General features: G+C 39.2%; 1 protein-coding gene across 11 annotated transcripts in view; it reads right to left on the bottom strand.

Annotated features, from left to right (window-relative positions):
- ST3GAL3 (ST3 beta-galactoside alpha-2,3-sialyltransferase 3) overlaps positions 1-23110 on the bottom strand; it is a 187506-nt gene that overhangs the window by 127479 nt on the left and 36917 nt on the right. For 5 of the 11 annotated variants that reach the window (XM_054833605.1, XM_054833607.1, XM_054833610.1 and 2 more), the window contains 3 exons: positions 14773-14820; positions 12653-12787; positions 3783-3825 (listed from right to left, as the gene is read on the bottom strand). The exons of 1 other annotated variant lie outside the window; for it this stretch is intronic. In XM_054833605.1, coding sequence (XP_054689580.1) covers positions 3783-3825; positions 12653-12787; positions 14773-14820 — 226 coding nt within the window. Of the gene's footprint in view, positions 1-3782; positions 3826-10226; positions 10360-12652; positions 12788-14772; positions 14821-23110 lie in introns of those variants that run through there. 5 more of the 11 variants (XM_054833614.1, XM_054833611.1, XM_054833615.1 and 2 more) reach the window with 4 other exon arrangements.

Raw genomic sequence — 23110 nt, 5'->3', positions numbered from 1 at the left:
TGCTGCTTGGGAAAACTCTTCACCTAGGAGAAAGTGATGCAACCTGCCCGTTTCTATACTTTGAGCATATTTTGTTTAGATATCTTAATTTTGGTAATGATGTTATGGTTGGTACAAGATAAATTCCTCTTGCACTAGATCTTTTTCACTAAGCTGGTCCTCAGGAGCCTTACTAAGTTGTTTTGACTAAGAAAACAACTAATTCATAAACTATGTTGCCTACAGATGTCCTCAGCTTTCCATTCATCATGTATTTCGTTAACATTCCCTACCTGGATACCATCCTGCTTTTTAGAAGCTAAAAGACTTTCCAAAGAAGAGTTAGCCCAAGCACTGGCAGCAGAAAGGAAGCATCTTCCTTCTTGATATTCTCCTTTCTGACAAGGTTTCTGGTCAGAACCAGGCATTTCCACAAAGCATCTGTACAGCATCTCAAAAACTTGCCATCCTCTCCCAGGTGAGAGTCCTGGCCATACCAGCCTCCCTAACGCTAAAGCAAAGCATGCATCAGATACAGTTCCCACAGGAAACACTTCTCAAGTACTTCTGACAGATTTTCTTTCCCAAGTGAACAAATCTGGTTTCGTTACCATTTCCATGAACTCAGAGAACCAGTGAACAGAATCATTAAATTGCTGTAACCACAACAAAATGTATTATACCTGAATAACATCTACAGGGTAGAGGATGCTAAAGTAGTAATACATGAAAAAATGAAAGATGCAAAGGCAAATGGACACATTATTATTTATTCACGTAAAACACTTTCCTCTGTATAATCATAGAATCATAAAATGTCCTGAGTTGGAAGGGACCCATAAGGATCATCGAGTCCAACTCCTGGCTCCACACAGGACCAGCCAAATCAGAGCATATGACTGAGAGTGTTATCCAGACGTTTCCTGAACTCCGTCAAGCTCAGTGCTGTGACCACTTCCCTGGGGAGCCTGTTCCAGTGCCCGACCACCCTCTCAGTGAGGCACCTTTTCCTAATATCCAACCTAATAATATCATTTAAATTGCAAGTCAAAGCACTTAAGTTTTAATGTAGATCTACCTTTGCGGAAAATGTTAGTCCTCCAGGTCATTAGTTTAAATGACATCAACTAACAGACAGAAACAGATTTTGAACAAATGAAAATTAAGGAAAATAAGAGAGAAAACTAATTGTTGCTCCAAGTACTTCAAGTCACACAAGACTCTCACATGCTGTCAATTAAGTGAACCCTATGAAGTTATGATCTCTGGCAAAATTCCACCAGAATTATTATATCACAACAACAGATGTAATTAAATTATTTCGGACAATAAAGTCATCGGTACAGAACACATTACCCCTTTCAACTCTAAGCAAATTTTTTTTTAACCAAGAAGTGCTTCTATGATGGTACCATCTTGACTGAGTCACAGAAAGTATTGCTAACGACTAAGTTCCACTGAATTCAGTGTGTACTTAGAAATAAGTATTTGGTACCCTGACCACACATGGTGAACTTGTGTAACAGCAGTAAAGTCCTCTACGCTGTCACCCATTTTTCTTTCCAAATTTATGTAGCACGCTTTATGGTATTTTCAGCTTTTTTTTTTTTTTTTCCTGTCTGCCTTGCTATTGAAAAAGAAATCATAGAATAATTCAGGCTGGAAGGAAACTCTGCAGGTCATCACATCCATTCTCAAAGCAGGGCCAGCTTTACTTCCACAGAAGAAACAAACCACCAACAATGAAGGAAAAAACCCCCAAACCTAAAACCAATAAAGGACAATTACTGTAAAAAAAAAAAGTTATTTCACCTATGTATAATACTTGCTTTCTTTAATCCTTAATTTATTCTCATAATATTTATTTTAATCATGCTGATTTTATTACAAGCCTTTCCAGAAGTAACTTTATGGCTTTGAAAAGCAAACATGCACATTTAGGGTGGTATATAAACATCTATTTTTTAAGTAGTCAACAAAATCTTTCTTTAATCAAAAATAATGGAGAGTTTTTGTCATGGGGAGGCTTTAATAAAAAAATTTTAGGATTTTGGAAGCCCTCCAGCAGCTAAAAACTTCACTTGGCCTCATATTAAGTATAAGAAGGAGCAGGCCACATCTCAGAGAGCTGTAATCAAAGTAGATAAGTCAGCAAAGAAGAGAAAAAAATTATGTAACAGAGGCTTGAGGGGAAGGAAGACTCAATGGGACTTCCTAAAAGCAACAACAACAACAACAAAGAACAGTGAGCACAGAAGGAAGGATAGAAAGAGCAAAACTGAAGCTGTGGTTTGGACACAGCACAGGCTGGTAACCAAAGCTGGAATGCCAAAAGTGTGTGGACAGCCAATGGGCACGTTCAATAAATCGGACATTACAAAATAAGCAAAGTAGTCTGGAAAAAAACAAAAATCAGACTATTTAAAAACTTAAAAAACATTTTTCCCTTACTAGCATCAAGACGTTCATTCAAAGGTTACTTATCCACTTCACAATTTTGGACTAATCTCTTTGCTTTGACTTCTACATGTATAAATTGAAGATAACGTATCATCTCATCCCACAGTGTTGTAAGGGTACATATGCTATTGTCTCTAAATTACAAGGATGGCCCAATACAGAAAATTTGATAAAGAAAATTGGTAACTATGCAACCAGCATGGGTTCCAGACAGCACGCACAAAACCCTCACAGAATGCTACATTAAATGAGACCAGAAAGAAATCGACTTATGCAGTAAATATCCTTCCTGCACACTGAATGAGATACAGAGCCTTTAGAAAGGAAAAAAAAACAAAAACAAAAAACCCCCCAATATTCCTTCTCTCTCATATGAGTTCTTCTACAGCACCTTTTTACCAGATAAATTACTACAGTTGAGTGTGTAGGCAGCTTCTCCTGTAAAAGAAGCTCCTACTTAGAGACTTTTCATGTCCCGCAAAGAGCGGTTCCCAGCACACTTACGAGGTCTTTATTTCATTATGGAAGTTCCCAAGCTGCTCAGCAAGATTAAACTCAAAACTAATGTTACACCCTGTAAGTACAATGAAACTTTCTAAACATTAAGAATGCTTTTTATAGTAACACGATGCATTGTACAAGGGATGCATCCTCAAGTCATTCAAAGTCAATGGATTGCTTCAGTATCTTTTTAAGCAGTAGAGGCAGAAGGGGTTTTGTAGTCTCTCTGCTCCCAGTACCAAAATTTCCACAAGGCTGTTTGACCTCAGCAAGAGTCGCTAGTGACCCCTAGTGTTAAGAAGTTCGGTCTCAATTTGACTACTTTATGGCAAAAAGCATGAGTATCATCATTCAGCACTTTGTTGTTCTTCTGACACAGCAAGTGGTCACTACCTTGTGTTGAAGTTCTTTCCACTCCAGTTTACAAACAAAAATAGTAGTATCCATTTTTAAAGAAACAGCCGGAAAGGAAATATAAACTTCTAAGCATCCCAGTAAATTGCAGATCGATATTCCTCTTGCTTTCAAAAGTGTAATACATTTTTTCCTCATTTGAAAATTAACAGTAGGATATCTAGAGCAGACAGAGTTATTGCTTCAGGTGGACATTTATAGCCTCTTGATCAGTCATTAAGGAATTAATGACAGTGAACTACAAGCCAAGCCAGCCAGCAAAGCCTAGAGTAAGGAAAGAAGTCTTAACTGCCAGGTTGCTGCAGGACTTGGCTGTTGCAGGTAGAAACGTATAGTCCAGTGAACCAACTGCCCAGGTGACACAAAAGTTGCTTACAACAGAAGTCTGTAACTACAGAAACAAAGAGGAGTCCTACTGTTCTACTTACAATTTTGAGTCCAGGTTCAGGAGAAAGCCCAGTTTGTCATATTCTGGAAGACAAAAGCAAGGGACACAATATCTTAAAAACTGCAAGTGTCTCCTCTGCAAAAGGCACCAAAACCAAAAAGCAGCAAGTCATTACAGAAAGTCAATAATTATTTCTAACTGAAAATAGCTATATCGTAATTTCCAGTCACTAGTAGCTGTTATCACAGATTATTGTGACTTCAAGGTATTCCCAAATTAACATTTGTGAATCTCCAGGAAATAGTAAAGCAAGAGAATGTGTGGATAATCATTAATTTAAAAATCGCTAGAATTAACCAAGATATCTGTAGTCATAAAAAAAAGCACTACTGAAATCACATGTGCAATGACATAAAAGGCTTTCCTGCTTGCAGTAGAAATCATTTTGCCAGTAATTTGTATGACAAACACTCCTCCTAGGTCGTGATGTGGTAGAGCTTTGAAATTTTTCTTGATTCCTTATCTATTCCAACCTACAACTTCGTGATCAAGCAGCCCATCTTCAAGAGAAAGTTACTCACAGTGGTAAAAATGCTTCAAGTTCAGGTGATGATGTTCAATAGGAAACCGCAAAGTCACAGTTTATGCCACAAACAGGGAACAGCCACAGAAACAAAGTTTCACTCAGAACATCTGTAACTCCTGTATAAAGTAAGCTTTGCATTCAACATCTTTGAATACATTGTGATCTTGTAAATCAAATACTTGATACAAAAAATAAAACTATTAAAATTCAAATGAAATACACAAGAAAAACTATAAGGTGTAGCATCCTTCTTGCAGCGGGGTAAGCTCAGGGGTCTCCTCACCCTGAGAACCACTGGGTCTCACTACCATACAATAAAAACCCAATACAAACAGAGAAGTAAAAGATAATCCCTCCAGAGTTTAATAATCAGGATGTATTAAAAGAAACAAGAAGAAAAAAAAAATCTCATAGTCTTTTAGAAAGAGCTCAGTGGAAATTGAGAATTTGCTTTCCTTACAAAACACCACCAGAATTTCTGCTGCAGTTTCCCTAAGATCACAAGCTTTTCATGCTGTCACTTACCAGCAGAACAGGAAATCCTATACATGTACCCAAGACAAAATGCTTGCACCATATAGGTCAGTGTAAACTGTGTCATTGATTTCAATGGCATTAAGATTTAATTCCCGAGTCAAGGGAAGACAATGTTTGACATAACTTAGGTAACAGAAGTTGCAGAACATGTGTGCACTCGATATTGGTACACACTATCCGTTCTCTGCCAGCACCCACGTGCCACCCACCATCCCCGTTGTACTTGATGTCAGAAATGCACCTGCGCATCCTTCCTCCACCTTCCACATACTGACAGTTGTGCTTCCCCCATGTGCTGCTTTCCTTGTACAGTTCCTCACAGTTTATTCCTCCTACAAGAAATTATTTCCTGTCCAACCTTACCTTCTTTGCATGTAGGATTGTGCATAGGAAGGTACCCGTTCCAGAAAAAAAAAAAATATGCCTTCAATTTTTATTAACCCTTCCTCCTCCCAAAACCAACATCCATACTGAGAAAACAGCAAAAGAGATTTTATTATTATTCTTTTTTTAAAAAAAAAATCTACAGTCACTGACCAACCTGTCATTAGCTTTACCTCATTCGAGCTAATATTCCCTTCATCCCAACAGGAAATACAAGAAGAGGAAATGCAGTAAGAGATACATCACCTCGTAACTACAACATCCTGGGCTTTCTACTAACTCAGCACTTTATGAGCTTTGCAATCCAAGCACCAGAAGACACACACATACTAAAGGCTAAGTGCCACAGATGACATACCTCCACTGCAATGTTTCATAAGATTTACCTTCTGTTTGTCATATACAGCTTCCCTAGGTTTAAGTGGTTACTTTTGATGTTCACTGATGATTATTAACAGAGGTATAAAGTAATCTTGTAAAATTATGTCAACTATCTTGCAACAGGCACTTTCAAAAAAAAAAAAAATGTATGAAGTATAACAAAACAAAATAACATTTCTGGTTTCAAACTAGGAGCACAGGTGTGTTCTTGATTTTCAGTAGGGTGTAAATTATCCTTCCAAGCTGTAACATCAAACCAGAAGCATCTATGTTCCTTCCTCTCACTGGCTGGTGAAATGTGCCAACTACTGCAGGCAGAGAAATGCTGCCCTCACCACGGGCCATCTCACACTCACTGGGACTTCTGGAAGTCACAGCATTACTATTGGCTTGGAAATTAATCTCTGTCACATGCTGCTCCCCCAAGAAAGACACCAGGAGCCTCTAAACTACAGATTCAAAATTAGCTTGCTTTTCAGCAAAACCCAGCCTTGTTACAGACTTCCAATGTCATTTAGCTGTATCACTACAAATACAGGCGCCAAAAGTCGCTGCGACACACAGCAGTGCAGCCCACACGCTGGCTGGAAACAGTCTGGATTCACAAAAGACAGATAAAACCCCAAATACCTGGAGAAAGCCAAACACACATAGCCCAGCTGCAGGAAAAGGCAATCCTTGTCTGGAGTTATGTATTTAATTTAAAACAAAATAAAACACAGACCCACTAAATTAAAGACACGTACAACTGAATCTAAAATACAGTACAGTGAGGGTGGGATGATTACAGGAGACGGACTGAGAGCTGATTGCACAAGCTCACTTCTAGAGAAAGGGGCAGTCACACTCCCACCCTTTTCTCCCTTGAAAATACTGGCTGCAAGAGCCTGCCTTGGCACTCACATAACCTCTCCGTGCCCTAACCTACAGGTTGCTTTCACCTCCCATCACCTTAGTTTAAAGCCTTATTCACCAAGTTAACCAGCTGATGCACAAAAACATTTCTCCTCTTTTCCATTCAGTGGGATAAAGAAGTGCTGGAGTATTAGAGAAAACAGAACAAACCAGCTAGAAAGAACAAGGTAGAAATACTCCAGCATCTCCACCAAGAACTAGCTTGGACCAGCTGGCCACGTTAACTGTGGTTCGATGTTGGCCTCTGCCAACAGCATCGTGATGACCCCCCATTAGAGGGTCTCTGCACTGAAGCACAACGCAGAGCTCCCAATGTGTGTGGTTCTGGAGAACTCCCTTCACATCTAACCAGGCTGGTAGGTCTGACCCAGCTCAGGCCATGTCTGAGCCACCAATCTCCAAGGTATTTATATGGCTGTGTGGAATAGGATTTTTTTTTTTAAGCCAAAAAAGAGTAAAAGGTAATAGAGCACTTACTCTGCATCCACTAGAATAATATCATGGAAGAATCTGAACAAGGCTTTACATTCTCAGCCCATAAGAGACTGAAAGGCCCAGGAGGGATAAAAGCAACAGTGTTAAAAGAGAGCAAGGCAATCTAAGGACCACATACTCACTTGTGCTAGGAAGCTATAGATCTCAGCTGACCATGTGGTACAGTAGCATACAGAAGCACAGAAATGAACGAACATGGGACATGAAGTTTCATCATGCCCCATAAGAACAAGAGGTCGTCTTAGGTTGGAAATAAAATGCATTTCTACATTTCCAGGAAAATCAGAATCGAATAAGAATCTAATAACTGACAACAATTTCATAATAAAGCATGTAATTACAATTATATGAACAGAAGTACAGCCAAGCATAGCAATTTCTATAAATGATGCGAATCCTGTGCCAAATTCAATGCTGGCATTAGCATGGAAATTTCTCCCAAGTATCCAACAGAAATCCAGCTACCAGGCAGCAAGCGTGAAATGCATCGTCTAGTGTCTGTAAACTCCATACAGACCACCCAAAAAGTCATTAAGGACAGTGTACAATATCTATCAAGATTTCAAATTGCATTTCGCATCTGTAGCCAATATAGCTATTGCAAAATGTGCAAAATCTCCCCTTACGCCACTAATCAGAAATCAACAATCCAGGAATTAACTTGGCTCACTGGTTTTATCCTTCCAAACTGCCTGTAAATGATTTCACTGATGACTTGCGTAGTATTCCTTTAGCATCTAGATACTTAAAAGCACAGTACAAATAACTTTGCCCACAGAAACAGAAAATTAAACTAAACTTTTTTAAAAGATGGGCTATATGCAACTCTGGTTCTGTGTTTAATTGGTAATTGTGAGTACAGGAGGGAAGGCAGAACATTCAATTTTAGCTCTTTTATTCAAAAAGTTTGTGTTTGTCCAAGAAATCGGTATGACACCCAGGAGACAGAAGTCCTGTCAAGAACAGCTCAGACCACCCTGATACATTTCATCCTGTCCAGTGTAGCTTGGTCTCTGCGGAACTGAGGTTGCAACTGAGCTAAGTCTTGGTCATTGTCCACATGCAGGTTCTACATCTGTGGCAAAGGCCAGGTAAAATGACTTACCCAGCAATGAAAAAGGTCAAACACCTAACATTCACCTCAGATTAAGAAAACACATATGGACAGTTACAAAAGTTCAGCTGATGTAAAGCAATTCTGCTAGAACTCAAGAGACAAGAATGAACTAATGAAAAAAGTCATATGCAATGGATCAACTGAAAAGGACAAAAGAAAGGTTTTCTTCCAGGGTTAAAAAAATACCACTCAGGATTACCGAGCAACAATGAAAGTACTGGACAAACAAGGACTTAATGTTGCATCCTTACATTAGGATTTTCAACTTTAAACTCTTCAGTGATGGAACTTATGATGAAAGCCTTCTTTTCTGAGGCTATTTAAATAACTGTAAAAAAATAAGATTGTAAAGCCAAGTTTGGAAGGGCAGAGGCCACCTGGGCTCTGTAGCCTTGTCGGTGCATAGACTCCATGCCCATCTCCTAAAGTCTACGTTCCAGTTTCTTCCTCATCCCCATTTACTCTTTTGCATACAAGTTTACCAGCCTTTTTCTCCAGGTTATCCAAGTAACAGCAGGGAGAATCCCAAGTGTACTGGCAAGATAAAGCCCAGTCCTTAGTGCCTTTCTTTGCTCTGTTAAAAATACAGAGAAGGAGCAGAACTGACATCTGTAAAGATAACTGCTTAACCTTCGCAGCCCTGGGCTAGAAGCACGCCTCACCAATCTACATCTGTATAGAACTATCTGCTCATTTGACATTTCAACCATGTGTGTAAAAAAATTATTCTTCAAGAACTTCTAACGTAGCCTCACTCAGGCTTCCTTTTTTTCTGGGGAGCAAGAGAACTTCCTTGACAATACTACTCCTTCTACCTGGAGCACCTGGTCTAGAGAACCAAGACTAAAGCAAGAAGTACAGAAAACATTTTGATAACTGCTGGTACAATATTTTCTTGTGAGGTGGCTTTTTTGCTATTTTATTCTCAGAAAAGACTGAATAACTTAATCTTTTAAGAAAACGTGCAAAATTTGTAACACGCTCCTCCTTCCCTTCCCCCCAGAATATTTCAGCCAAAATGGTTAAAAATTGGGCAATATTCTAAGCTGCAAAAAAAAGAACCATAAAGCAATTCTCAACATTGGCAGCAAAACTTGGAATTTCACTTCTATTAAAAACGTGCAAACCGATCTAAAGACACCAATCCTGCTGCACCAAGTTCAACGTTCATTTTCCAGACACTACACCTGATGAAAACAGCCATATTTGATGGAAATAGATATAGCAAGCACTATCAGCACAACTGAAATACAAACCTGCGAGTTCAAAGCAGGGAAGGGGGAATCTGCCTCCAGTTACAAAACCCTGCGTGCCCTGGTGACACCTAAAATCATGAGGATACTACTTATTGTTTCAGATTTAGCAGCAAAAGGAAGTAATTTCCAGCTCTATACCTTCAAGGTTCTTTTTTTCCCTCCCTGTAATTCCTGACTGGGGCCCCCAAAGACATCTGGCCCAGCTTTACAGCCTGAAGAAAGCAATACACCAGAGGGGTCTCCTTCATTAGACACTGCAGCTACATTATTCATCCCCCAGGCATAGAAAGAACAAATAAGCAATCACTAGCTGATAGTGCTGCATGGGTCATCCATCAGGAAGGTCTTTTGCCTGCTTGCCTTACCTCCAAAATAGGTATACTAAAACAAAAAAGAGGTCATTCTAGCATATTCCGTTTTTAAAAGGCGCTGGTTACTGTAACATGGACTATATAACTCCTTACAATTTTTTTCCCCAATAAAACTACAGCAACCTCCAAGAAGTAGAAGAGTGACTGCTTTAAGCTGAGTTTATGAAAGACTCCAATAGGAAGATGAAAAATTTCCTCCTATGAACTGCATATGCCCTTCTTCTTTTCCCAGGGAGTCATCTGTTTAAAGCCAGACTGCAACCTTTGCTAAATAAACAGTTGTTTCATTTACTACCACGTATCCACTTGGCTAATGGAGTTAATGCTGCCCTACTGAATCTTCCAACAAAGTCTTTATTTTAGAAATTGTATCGTATTTCCTAATAAAAGTCAAGAACAATATTAACAAAACAGTAATCTATAATGGCTTTTAGCGACTTACAAGATGTACTGACTTGATGCAGAGGGATGCCACATGATAGAGAAAAATCCCATTAAAATACTTGTATTTTGAGGTATTCTTTAAGCCACTTCTTGGCATTTGCTCCTCAACTCATTCACAGCTGTATTTTCAACTGGAGGAACAGAGCATTAATAAGACAGATGATGATACTGAACATGCTGGCAAAGTCACATAAGGACTATGCAACCGATACATGACAGTCATTGGCAAAGATTCAAGCAGCTCCCACAGTCTACAGCTCAAAGAAATAAAGAATGAAGTAGAACTTCATTAATCAGAAATTAAAAGAAAGAAGCATTTTTGCAGAATAAAGCCACTAAAACCAGAAAAAAAAATCTTTCCCATTTATTTTCAACTTTACGGGAATGCTGAAAAATGCAGCATAATTAAGTTCACCTCTCCTTTCCCATCACTACCATGAGGCATTAAGACAGATAGTCAGAAATGCAGTTTGGGGGAGAAAAAACAATACAAAAACCCCAACACACTAGAACCACATCAGCTCCAAATGTAAATTAAAACTGTTTTCCTCAAACCAAGAACATCTACCAGAACCTCACAAAATCTATTAACATAATATCTAAATTAACTACCACTAACCTAGAAATCTGGGAAAGATCGGAGTTTATAATTGTAGCCACCTATACTACCAGATTCTCATCGAGAAAGCCAAAGAACAGCAAGTGATCTTCTGCAAGTCACTAATGTTTCTCTCTCATGCTAGGAATCTGTCACTATTCTACCAATCTGATACCTGACTATTTCAGTTGTATTCCTACTCCTGGCCTCCATCCATACCACTCTCCATCCAAAACACAGGAAAGTAGTCACCAAATTCACTCTGGAGATGTATTTGGGAGGACAGACACAGGGTTCTTCTCATCCTTCACAAAATGGTTATCTGAGCATCTTCAGCAGCTGAAGGAAACAGAAAGTTTCCTTCATAGTTCTCATAGCTTCTCCCAAAATGGTTAAGAACTTTAGCGTAAGGAGTTACTAACAGTAAACTCCTAAATAAGCACGGATTTAAACTCTCAGATGATTACTCCACTATCATTGTGAACTCGGCATCTGGAAGCATGGTCTTGGATGTGGGCTTTCACAAGCACAGTGAGCCGCAGCAGATATGCTACTCTAAACCAAGTTTTAAAAGCTCCATTTTCTTTGCATAAGTCAAACTTTTGATAAGAGTTAAGAATTAAATTGAAAAGAAAAAAGCAACAACAACGAAGTTAAAATATTCAAACAGTTTGAGCAAGACCTAGATAACACTTGGTCCCTTGAGAAGATGTTAGAACTATTAACGCTTAAAGCCTGCAGTGAGAACAACTGCTACACAACCAGTGGCCAGTACTGCAATCAAACATGTTTCACAACAGTGTAAGCCTACAGCCATAACATACTTCGAACCTCAATATTTCCAGCAAGCACATTAGCAGATGGGAAAATTGCACGTTCAGTGCACTCCTATGCTAATGAGGCTTAGAGAAGAAAAATTTAACTTGCTTGCTCTTAGACACAAGAGGTAGAAAAAGTTTTGAGCAAAAATAGCAGGGTATAAATCTGACTTTCAAGGTCTAATGTTTGATTTGCTAGCAACGAAGTAAAACAAAGCAACTAGAGAGGGAAGGGGAAAAAAAAAAAGGAGTACTAGCTGTCTATGGCAAGCGAATGAAACCTAGGTCTCCTCAAACACCCTGTGTCCTGCTTAACGTTTCCCAAGTTCAGAGAATGACACCCTCCTTTCTGAAATGGTCTCAGCTGAAACACTGGCCTAGACATCACATCAAACATTTATCTTTGCTGCTCAAATTTTATCTTTCAAGGGAAGGGGCAGTCGTGAAGGGAATCACAAAAACATCTGGACTTGTGAAGGCTAGACCACAGCGTGAACCTCAGACAGTTGAGTCTCACTCCAAGCATATTTGATTCTCATGTCCTCTAGGCTAATAATCTTCTATGAAGCAGTACTTTAAGGCCAGATGATCTTCTGGACACTCAGTTCAGAAAGTTTATCCAGAATAAACTAGTGAGTGTCATTAATCTGAGGTGCGTAAGGGCAGATTTCCAGCCTCCCTGAAAACTGAGATTTGCATGTGGGACAAAGAGCTAAGGGGAAAACCAAGATAAGGACAAACAGTCAATTCAAATTAAAAACACAGAAGCTGCAACAAGATGTTGCCCTTCGCATGGCATGACTAACAATTACAAAAGAGCAATTCTAAGAAGTTAATATGCAAATATAAATCAATGAGTACTAGTTTTAAGCCACATAAAATCTTAACAGGGAGACTATTATTCACAGCTATTTCATTCTGACTAATAAAGAAAAAGGTATATGTATTTTTATGTTCCGAAGTATGTAACTTTAGTCCCTTCTTACCCCAACCTGAAAGATCACCTACTAGGAATGGCTGGGCCTGGAGCTGCCATTGTTTCTTTGGGTTCTTTCTGGGCTCTGTCTTTTCCTGGGTCTGCAGCAAGGTGAGATGGGATGGACAGCGGAAGCACAATAGCCACAGTTTTTCTCTCTCTCCTTCCTGTTCAACAAGGAAAGCTATCCCTCAGTTGGATAGACATCACACATCTTGACATCTTATTACACATATCAGTTCAGAGCAAGTTAAAGTTTGCAGCACAGTGAATGCAATGAACTAAATATGACAGCAATAAACATAGAGCTCTCAGACATTTCTGAGCTTCCCTTCTCAAATATATGAGTTTTCTTCATATTTCTTCAATGAAGAAATTCAATCTTGTTGCACTGGAAGGGTTTTACAGAAGATCAAATTTTACGGTCTTACTCCTAACCAATCCAAGCTTGAGTTGCAACACACAAGCAGAACAAAGACCAGTGCTTTTAAAACAGACCCAGACAGTCCGTTGGCTTACATTAGCTTGTCCCCCACCGTCCATATTAACAGAGCTCCAAAAGACACGGAGCAGTTGAACTATTTTTCATAGCTAAGTTTACCACCCTATTGGTAGTATCATAACACAACATTTATGATTAACTCCATAGATACCCTGCACTGGAAACTATCCACAGGGTTAACTGTTTTCACAGCCAAAATAGTATTAGGAAAAAAAAATCTGTAGTAGGTAATATTTAAAAGTTTTACTCCAGGACAATATGTGGTCTTAGCTGTACCAACATCAATCCAGCATAACTCCAGAGTAGGTATGCTGATTCGGACATGCTCAGCTGTAATCAAAATATTTCCCTGAATTTCACTCACAGATTTCACATCTCAGACCTATGCAACTTCCCCCTGCTTTTGCAGACTAAAGAAACCATCACCCAATACAGAAGGAGGCAGGCAACACCACACTTCTGTCATGACTAAAATTAATTAGTAGAAGGGAGTTAATGGAGGGTCTCTTCCCCCCATAAACAAAACAACATAACCACTCTGCACTCAGCACCCTAGAGATATTCCCACATCACACCATGCACCCACAATAGATCCATTTCCAGATGTAAGTTTTAGAGAAGATGCAGGGAGAGCAGAAAGCATTTGGGGTGTTGTAAACAAAGCAAGTTACTACCACTAGCTTGGGGGTTAGTAAATCAGAAATCTGTGTTCAAGCTTTGCTGTTAGTGTCAGGCAGCAGGCTCTCTTTCAAACTGTGCAGGCAGAAGACAGGTGCTATGTTGGAAGGCAGCATATTCTCCCTATCAACCTAAGACAAAAGGCTAGTACGCAAGATAAAATACAAAACCTTCACTTGGATTATTTTTTCCTGTCTGCAAGACAGTAAATACCCCCATCTTTTAAGTGTTAAGGGGTGCTAAGTTCTAAAAGTAATTCTTAGCCTTTCCCTTGTACTTCATATTTCATTATACATACACTGTATCATGCACACTATGGCGTGCCTTGGCTACAGCTTGCGTATTACACGTAGCCAAATGGATAGGTACTGATTTTATGAAGTGCCCTCAACACAAAAGAATTTTTGATTTCTGGTTCAGTTTAATTGAAGGTCATGCTCAGGTTCCAAAGGAAATTAGATTGGGCAGGATTTGCCCTGGGGTTCAATAATGCTGGTCAATCTCCACCCAAAAAAAAAAGTTTCCATCCCTATTTGTTTAGCAATGACTCTTTCGTCTTCTCCTTCCTGGAAACATTCCTGATGTCTTTCCCCAAATAACTCAACTGTTTGTTTAGCTGAGAAACTCTCCTAGTAGCATGGAACAGTGTTTTCTTCAGCTGCCGGGTGACATCATCTTAATGCCTTTCACATGAGAAAACAAGCACAAACCGCATCACTAACGCATGTAACGTGTCCAGGTCATCTGCCTTGCTGGGTAATGAAAAGGATCCCATATGTTAATCCTCGTGTCGCACGAACACCCTTAACACTTCTACTACACTTAGGAAAGGACCTATTTACCCTCTCTGGCTAGATGGTTGATTCCCACAGAAGTCTTACTCAGTGACCTGCCTCCCAACATGGCCACCATGTCTGATTAAGTAGAAGCCTTGTCATGAGGTGGGAGATAGAGAAGAAGGCAATGTTGTACCTGAGCCTATTGTATGTCCAACGGAGTCAAAGGAAAGAACCACTGAATCTGTAACACAAGAGTACAAGTTCATTTTCCCCTTTTTCTTAGAACCATTTCTTGCTGTAACATTTTCTTGTTATGTTGCTTAAATAACTCCTTATGCTCCCTTCCGCCAGGAAGTGGAACAACTTCCTCACCAGCCAGATGAAACAACAGGCATCTAGCAAAGGCAGAATGCTGGAGTATGCACCAAATCACAACGTCATTAACCAAAGAAGTAGCTACAATTTATTGCGAATAAGTTCATTTTATGGCTAATAAGCTTGGTCGACCTTACGAAACCTGAATCATAACGTGCTTTCGACTGCTAGACTGGAAAGCTTTTTCTTATCCAATGTATTATCAATATTTTGTCCCTGCTTAGGGGACTCACCTGTCACGATCAGCTCTTCCCTGACACTGTTTGCTAAGCCAAATATTTTGTGCTCCTTCAGTTCTCACCATGTTTTCCACATTTTAACTCATACTAGTGGCTCCCAACTGAATGCATTTCAATTTATCAATATCCTTCACCTTTGTACTATATGCAGCATGTGCCCAGTATCAAGAAAATATAATCTCTCTACTTAACACCTTTTATTTTGCCATCTGTGGATCACAACAGTGCTTTTATCCATGGTCGCAATGGCCATTCTTGCTCACCAGTTAATGACCAATACTTTTAGTCGCCGTTTCATATGATGGGGCACACTTGGTACAATTGTGGTTTACAGTTCCTAGTTCTTATACATGCAACTTGACATTTGGCCACATAGAAACCCTCATTGCCTGCTTGCACTTAGCTCACTCCATGATCCAGACCCCTTTATTAGTCATTCATTTCCCTTGTATACCACTCTCCCAGCCTACCACCTGTTTGCAAAATTTATCAGTAAAAATTTGATATTCTGTTCCAAGCGGAGCTGCAACATGGTACCATGCTCAATGATGAGGTTTTTTTCCAGCTTTAATCTTACCTGAGACAAACCAACACTTATTTTGGCAGTAAGTCTCCTGGTTTGCCATTCATTTTGATGCCAATCCCAACTGAAGCAGAAAGTCTACTGAATTCTACTCCACCACCAGTGGAGCAGAATTAGGCTCAGAACTTAAAGTCTGCTTGTCAGTGGTTAAAACACAGCAAAGAACAAACCACCATGATAGGACTAATAATTTTATGGAATAAGAAACTTTAAACCGACACAGCAAGTAATTGCAGAACTGCCTCTCATCTTCAGCTAAATGAATAGATTGAATCTCTTAAAATTTCTTTTTCTAACTTGGGCCTCAGATGTGATCAACTGATCCCATCACTTGCAGCACCACAGCAGCTGCCTCAGTGCAAGGCAAAAAGCCCAAGCACAATCGGATTTAGCATGCTGAAAACAGGTTAAGCTCCCGCTGCATCACCTTACGTTTGGGCAGGTTACAATCACACACACTGATAGTTACCACAATCCAGCTGACAGTAACTAGACATAGGACCGACCCCTTGGCTTTTCTATACTGTACATCATCTTCCTGCTTATTTTCCAGTTCTTACAAATTCAATAAGTGCTAATTTTCAAAATAAACACAGTAAAACTGTTAAATGAACTGGATTTAAAACAATTTTTAAAAAGCAGGTCTGTGCTGTCCCAGATCCAACACTATGGTAGTAACACTAACAAAAAAAAGATAGACCGTACTAGTCTCAAAACTTATTCCAATAAAAATAAAAATCCATCTGGACTTAACAACTGTATTTCCTCTTTCGGGAATAAAATTCAGACATCTTTATATTATTCTAAATAGCAAGGGGTTTCATTCATTTTAACTGCGTTGAATTCATCTGTCATCAATTAATTCCGAACTATCTCTGTGGGGTTCTACTTTTTAAAAACTGTTGAGATTTTTATCAACATAAAGTATTGCTTTGTAGTTAACGCCAAATTTAAATGTTGTTCATTTCCCTCCAATATATTTTGCATTCAAACACTGTGTATGAAATATTAGGACTTATCTGAGAATGGCTGAAAAGCATTGCAAGCACCAAATTAATACCATTATTGCAGCCCACAAAAATAGTATAACGTTTCATTCCCTTAACTGAGAACATCATCTTCCTCCTATAAACAAAAAGAATTACGAGCAGAGTAAGCATGTAAACTACTTTTTCCAATCCAGTCCTCCATGTGACCATTAGTTTCACAGTTTCAACATCAAGTTCTCTGTGAATAACCTGTATTGCAGTCAATTCCTCCCCCCACAAGTAATTCCACAAGCCATGGATCTTTATTCAAACACTATGTTTATTTCTGGTATTAACACCTCAAAAGGGAAGAAACTATAAACTTGAAAAAGGCTAAGATAATCATGTGTCACCTTTCTTCCACCCAGACAGGTATTCACATGCAGCCAAATTCAGAGCAACGGGTTATTTTTTTTCAGAAGTTGATGGAGATAAGCATTTCTTTGAGGCAAGCCAGATTTATTTGCAAATACACTGAGTCCTGCTTTCATGAACACAAGAACAGTTTCTTTACTTCTAGCTTCAAATCTCTTTCAAAAGTTCAGAAAAGTTCAAAACCCTCCCAGCTTTCTAGACTTTTTTTGCAGAGCCAAAGTGGCTGCTCAATCTGTGCCATAGTGCCTTCCCCCACGCCCCCATCCTGTTCTATCTTTCAAAGGCAAATAAAACTTAAGGGCACAGTGTAAAACATACCCACTTATGTGTGCCCTTGCTTTAGGTGCCAAAAAAGTGTTTATGTCTAAAGGAGCAGTCCCTAACCTTTCAGCTACCTACTTGCATGAAGCAGCTTAAGTGTTTTCTCTCCTGCCTTATTAACTGAAGAGCAGCCTTTACGTCCAAATCATGAAATCTCACATCCAATAACTTGCCAATATGCAGAGCTTAAGGCTGCACACACCATAACGCCAGCCTTTTATATCTGTTTCCACGTTAGCTATAATAATTTTTTCATTGGCTACAGTAGTTTAAAAAAGAAAAGAAAAAATACACAGCAAAATCCAAATGCAGTTCTGGATCTGATCCAATCCATCAGAAGCAGCAAAGACAGCAGAAACACTCACTTATTTAGAAGGCACTCCGTGCCAGAAATAACAATGGCTGAGACCTCACCAGCCAGGCTGCAAAGTTGCTTTGGGTCACTTTGGGTCAAATTTGTATTGGGACCTATGCTCTGGGTCACTTTCTCCTCCCACCCACCATCCAGCTACAGCATCAAAAATTGGACCAACACATGAATCTGCGCCATCATCCCAAAAAACCGGTGCTGTGCAAGGCTACCTGAATGTGTCCATCACAGCCCTTTTGGAGTGTGGACCAGAGCTGTACCAGACCCCTGTTCCAGGAAAGCTCACCACTGTGGAACACACACAAGGATCCTGTTTGGTTCAGGCACCAGGACCTCCAAGACAGACTGTGCAGAGACTCAGTGTTGCTCTGGGAACAAATTTAAACTCTCATCCAACAATGCTCCATACTGGACGTAGAGCTGAACTTGCCTTCGAAGGAACACGACTGGATTTGTGCAGTTCTGTCTTGAAGTAAAAAAAATCCTGCAAATCTGAGGTGGCTACGTTTGTTGCTGCACTTACACCACAGTCCCTATAAGCCACCCAGGTATGAGGATTGATTGTATTTCAAGGCAAGGGATGCAGTTCAAATGTCGCTGACCCCTTACCTCATCACAAGCACATGACCCTTTTCCACTCCAGCATCCCACATCTTAGGTCCCCTGCAAATCCTTCGTCCAGTTTGTTTTGTTAACCCTTCGTCCAGTTTGTTTTTGTTTCTCAGGGCCTGAGTAACTCTGCATCACACTCCCCTGTCCCCAACACAGGCAAATTAAATTACTCATCTTGATGCAGATATGCACCTTAGATCTAGGCGATTCCGGACACTAGGTAACTATTTAACTGCTATTCCTTACAGATCACCATATCTTTTCCATTCCTCTAGTCTCTGAACAGAAAAGTAAATGAAGATTTGGGTCTTCATAAAGGAATGATGATCTTGACCAAAAGCTGCAGATTTGTAGGGGAGAGAGAAACATGGCCATATTGGGGGGAAAAAAAAAAAAATAAAAAAAAAAATCTAAGTTTTATACTTCAAGAAGGATATACAGACATCATAGGATAAACATTTGATATCATGCATGGGTACTATACTTGAGAGATGTGTGGAAACAGCTCTTAGAGCCCAATTGTGTCAAGTTTCTGAAATCATGTAAGAGCAAAATACATGGACCAACTTCCAGCGCAGATACTGTCCTTGCTTTGATTTCAACATTGATGAAAACGCAATACACAAACTGAAAATAGGCAGTGGCAACACAGAATGAGAACAGCAAATATAATCCACATTTAAACAAGAACTGCGTAAAATCTGTATGTTTACCCGAATGCTGTTTCAGAAAGTCAGTCAAGACTTTTACACTAAGTCCCTCTGAGAAGCCACTAACATTTTTGCTTTTTACAGATTCTCCTTGCAAGGACTTGTAGATACTTGTCTCATCCTATTGGAAACCAAAGAAGTTGAACCAATAACTTCTCTTATTCTTTTAAAAAAAAAAAAAAAAAAAAAGCGCCAGACTTTAGCAATAAACCAACTTCCCCAGAAAAAAAAAAGTAAAAAAATATTGCGTGCTGCTTTGGAAGTGGTCCTGAGAAACCACAAACTATCGTTCCCACAGGAGTTATAAGAGTTTAATAATAAAGGCTTAACACAGCCTTGATACCACATACCATTACAGTAATACGCTCCACAGACCAAGCCAAACAGGGAATACAATAATACATCGCAACATAAGGCTGTAATTTGGGACATCCTCATACAGACACTCAAGCTCTGAGGTCTGCATTGCTTTCTCGTATGCATGATCACTGTTAAGTTCCTCATTCCATATCCCTGCTCTCCGGATACTCAGATGGACTCCCACAGAAATGCAACCTATATTTAATAATATTTCATGTAATTTCTACCTCTGGAGCTTGATCAGAGACCAGATATCCTGCAGAGCTCCATCACCTGGACTGGGGTTTGCAACTGCAGTAACAACATTAAAGAATAAAATTTTGATTCAGAGTCAGAATGAAAAGAAAGATTTTAGTTGCTGCTTTTTTACCATGGAATTAGAAGACTATCCATAAAGCAAAGTGTCTGTCATTCAGCCATCTCCCTTTTTCAGCTCAGTACTGAAAAGGACAGGATCAAACACCCTATTAGCCATCAAAATCTATTTTCTATTTGAGATAAATATTCTATAATATGACATATACCAGATAAGGTATACTTAATGCACAAAACACTTCATAACTTAGTGACAAAAAGGCCAGTAATAACAAAAACTATCTTTAACATTTCATCTAGTCAGAAAATGAAGCTCACAAAAGCAGTGCCACTCCTAGAAAACATGCTACTGTCAGGATTCATTTGGCAACAAGACCTGTCTCAGAACAACCCCCACCCCAAAGAAAAAAAATATTTGGGAAAAACCCCACTCTTATCATGACTGCGCAATACTCTGGATAATTCTTATATCCAAGGAATTGAAGGGAACTAAATCATTTCAGTTCTACTTCATAGAGATCTCAGTTATCTAAAGCATGAACAACCTTCCTCAGATTTGGTAAAACAACAACAACTTCATCTCCAAAAGAATTAAGATGGGTTTTTCAGATTCAGACAATAAAATACCATGCCTTAAATACTAGCTATCTTTAGCTAAGATACAGAAAAGGCAGTGTTACAGAAATCACTATGAAGGTAAGCACCCTTTATCCATGAAATAAGCAGCCTTTCCATTTTCATATACAAACAAGGACAAGTATGCAATAGGATTGCTCCTAAGAAACACCACACTGACATACTGTAGTCCTTTTATTTGAACTGGATCTCTGCTTCACTCTCCATTCACCCAGACAAAGCTGAAACAGTCTTACCTGAACATTGAAATAACAAATTCAGCTACAGGTAGAAATCAAATCAAGTTTTGCCATTGAAAATGGGAGCACAACAAAACTATGACTATCTGAAAACTAAGACTTACATTAGAAACAGCAACAGTACGTTCCCAGTAACAACCACACCTCTGTAGTATAAGCACTAATAAGCTAACTGGAAGACATCAAGCAAACAGAAAAAACATTTTACTAAAACTAGAAAATGAATTGCTAGAGTTGCTGTGGTCACACTTGACTGAGAATGTTTTTCTCCGGTCTCATGCACTCACTGGATGCATTACACTTTAACCCACATGACAGTTTCCTACATCTCTCTCAAGAAAGAAATTACTTTCTCCAGCTTTTTGTTAATACTCCCCTGTAATCTACAAGTGCCACCTAACTTTCTCTCTCAGATTAATCCATTAACATCATTAAGTAAAATACAAAGTCACAGTTCCTAAACTTAGCCTGGCTTGTTCTGCTCTGATTCAGACCTGAAAAGCAGCCTCTGCACCTGAATGCTCACCTGCTTCTTCCAAACATAACGATCAGTTGGTTTAATAAAATATATTAGACTGCTTAAATATTGAGATCAATCTAATTGGACCAATTGATTGGTCTTATAAATCAAGAAAACTTAGAAAAATCAGACATCACAATGCTAACCGCTACACAAAGAGAAAAATAAATCCTGTCCAGTATGTGGCTATTAAATACAAGAAGGAACACTCTAACCCCCCCCAATTAAGAGCAGATAAATTTGGAGACAAGAATTTAAGCAAGTATTCGCACACAAAAAAGTAGCAACTTTTGTAATTCATATGACATTTTCTTTCCTTCAAACAGATGTCAAGCATATTCCTCTACTTTCACAAACATAAGAGAAAGATATTATATTAATTATTTTCTTGTTGTTATATTATTGTATTATTCCCCGCCTGTACTTAGAAGTTACTTGACAGGGTATCCTTCACTTCCTAATCCTTTGTTTTACTTGAAGACAGATTTAGGGAAGGGCTAAGTCATTTATTCAGTCTAATGATAAATGCCATTCTACTAATTTATTAAGTATCCTACTTTTGCATTAATGCTGTGTTCCCCCCTCATCATTTGGTTTATTCCGCTTTATTAAGCTCTCTCTTCTACAGTACAACTGATTTTCATACCTCTCCACCTTTTTCTCAACACAGTGAAATGGCTGTGTGTTAAGAGCACTAGTTAATACAAGAACATCTTCTGTATTATGGCCTCAAGGATGCTCCAAGTTACTCATATTCTTTATTCAAAACTCAAGGCACTAATTATAAATCCTCTATGCACCACTTCACCACAGCATCAGTGAAGGTTGAAGGAAACATATATAAGACCACTCTTAGTAATTGCAGCTCCTACATATGTACTCTGTGAAAACCCATCAGTAGTGTTCCTACGCTTAGGCACCGCAAAAAGCTAAAATCTCAAGTATATTGTTTGAGCAGCATTACTCAAACATTTCCAATATCTAAGATAAGGAATATATAAAGATGACACACACAGAGCACAGGCCCACCTCCTAATCACAGATGTGCAAGCTTACAGCAGTAAACACAGTGACTGCATGTTTTGACAAGCAAACTATATGAAGAGTTTCAGTCCAGTGTTGTCTGCAACTGATAGGAGACCCAGGTTCAAAGTTCAAACCTATTCCCTTTGTGGGAGAGGAAAAGTCACTCAGCAACAGGACACATCTTCAGTAACACGAAACATAGACTCATCATAGATTAGTTTGGGTTGGAAGGGACCTTAAAGATCATCTAGTTCCACCCCTCCTACCATAGGCAGGGACACCTTCCACTAGACCAGGTTGCCCAAAGCCCCATCCAACGTGGCCTTGAACGCTTCCAGGGAGGAGGCATCCACAGCTTCTCTGAGCAACCTGTTCCAGTGTCTCACCATCCCCATAGTGAAGAATTTCTTCCTAATATCTAATCTAAATCTACCCTCCTTCAGTTTAAAGCCATTACCCCTGGAGATCCATCAAAGGTCCCATGGACCTGTGCACCCTCAAGTTCCTTAGATCCGATTGTAAAGAACACTTCCAATAAATTCTGGATTTTCTGCTTCAGTAAATTGTCATAAAACAAGGCTGCACTACAGTGTTTCTGTTGCACTAAAACTTGAATGCCTACGCTGTGTGCCACCTGGCTATAATTGTATTGGTACAGAGATGTGGGAACGGAATGGTGCTTGATTCACATAGCATACCTGTAGGGGAAGATTCATAAAAATGGAAAAATTTCATTCTGATCTAAATATTAATTCATGTTTGCACTGCACAAAGTTGAAAAGTTTCTGCATTTTTGTCCTAGCCAGCACCTCTTTAAATACT

This window comes from Grus americana, chromosome 8 (assembly GCF_028858705.1).
Source record: "Grus americana isolate bGruAme1 chromosome 8, bGruAme1.mat, whole genome shotgun sequence".
In the NCBI taxonomy this organism is placed as follows: Eukaryota; Metazoa; Chordata; class Aves; order Gruiformes; family Gruidae; genus Grus; species Grus americana.
This window is presented reverse-complemented; position numbering and strand designations above follow the sequence as displayed.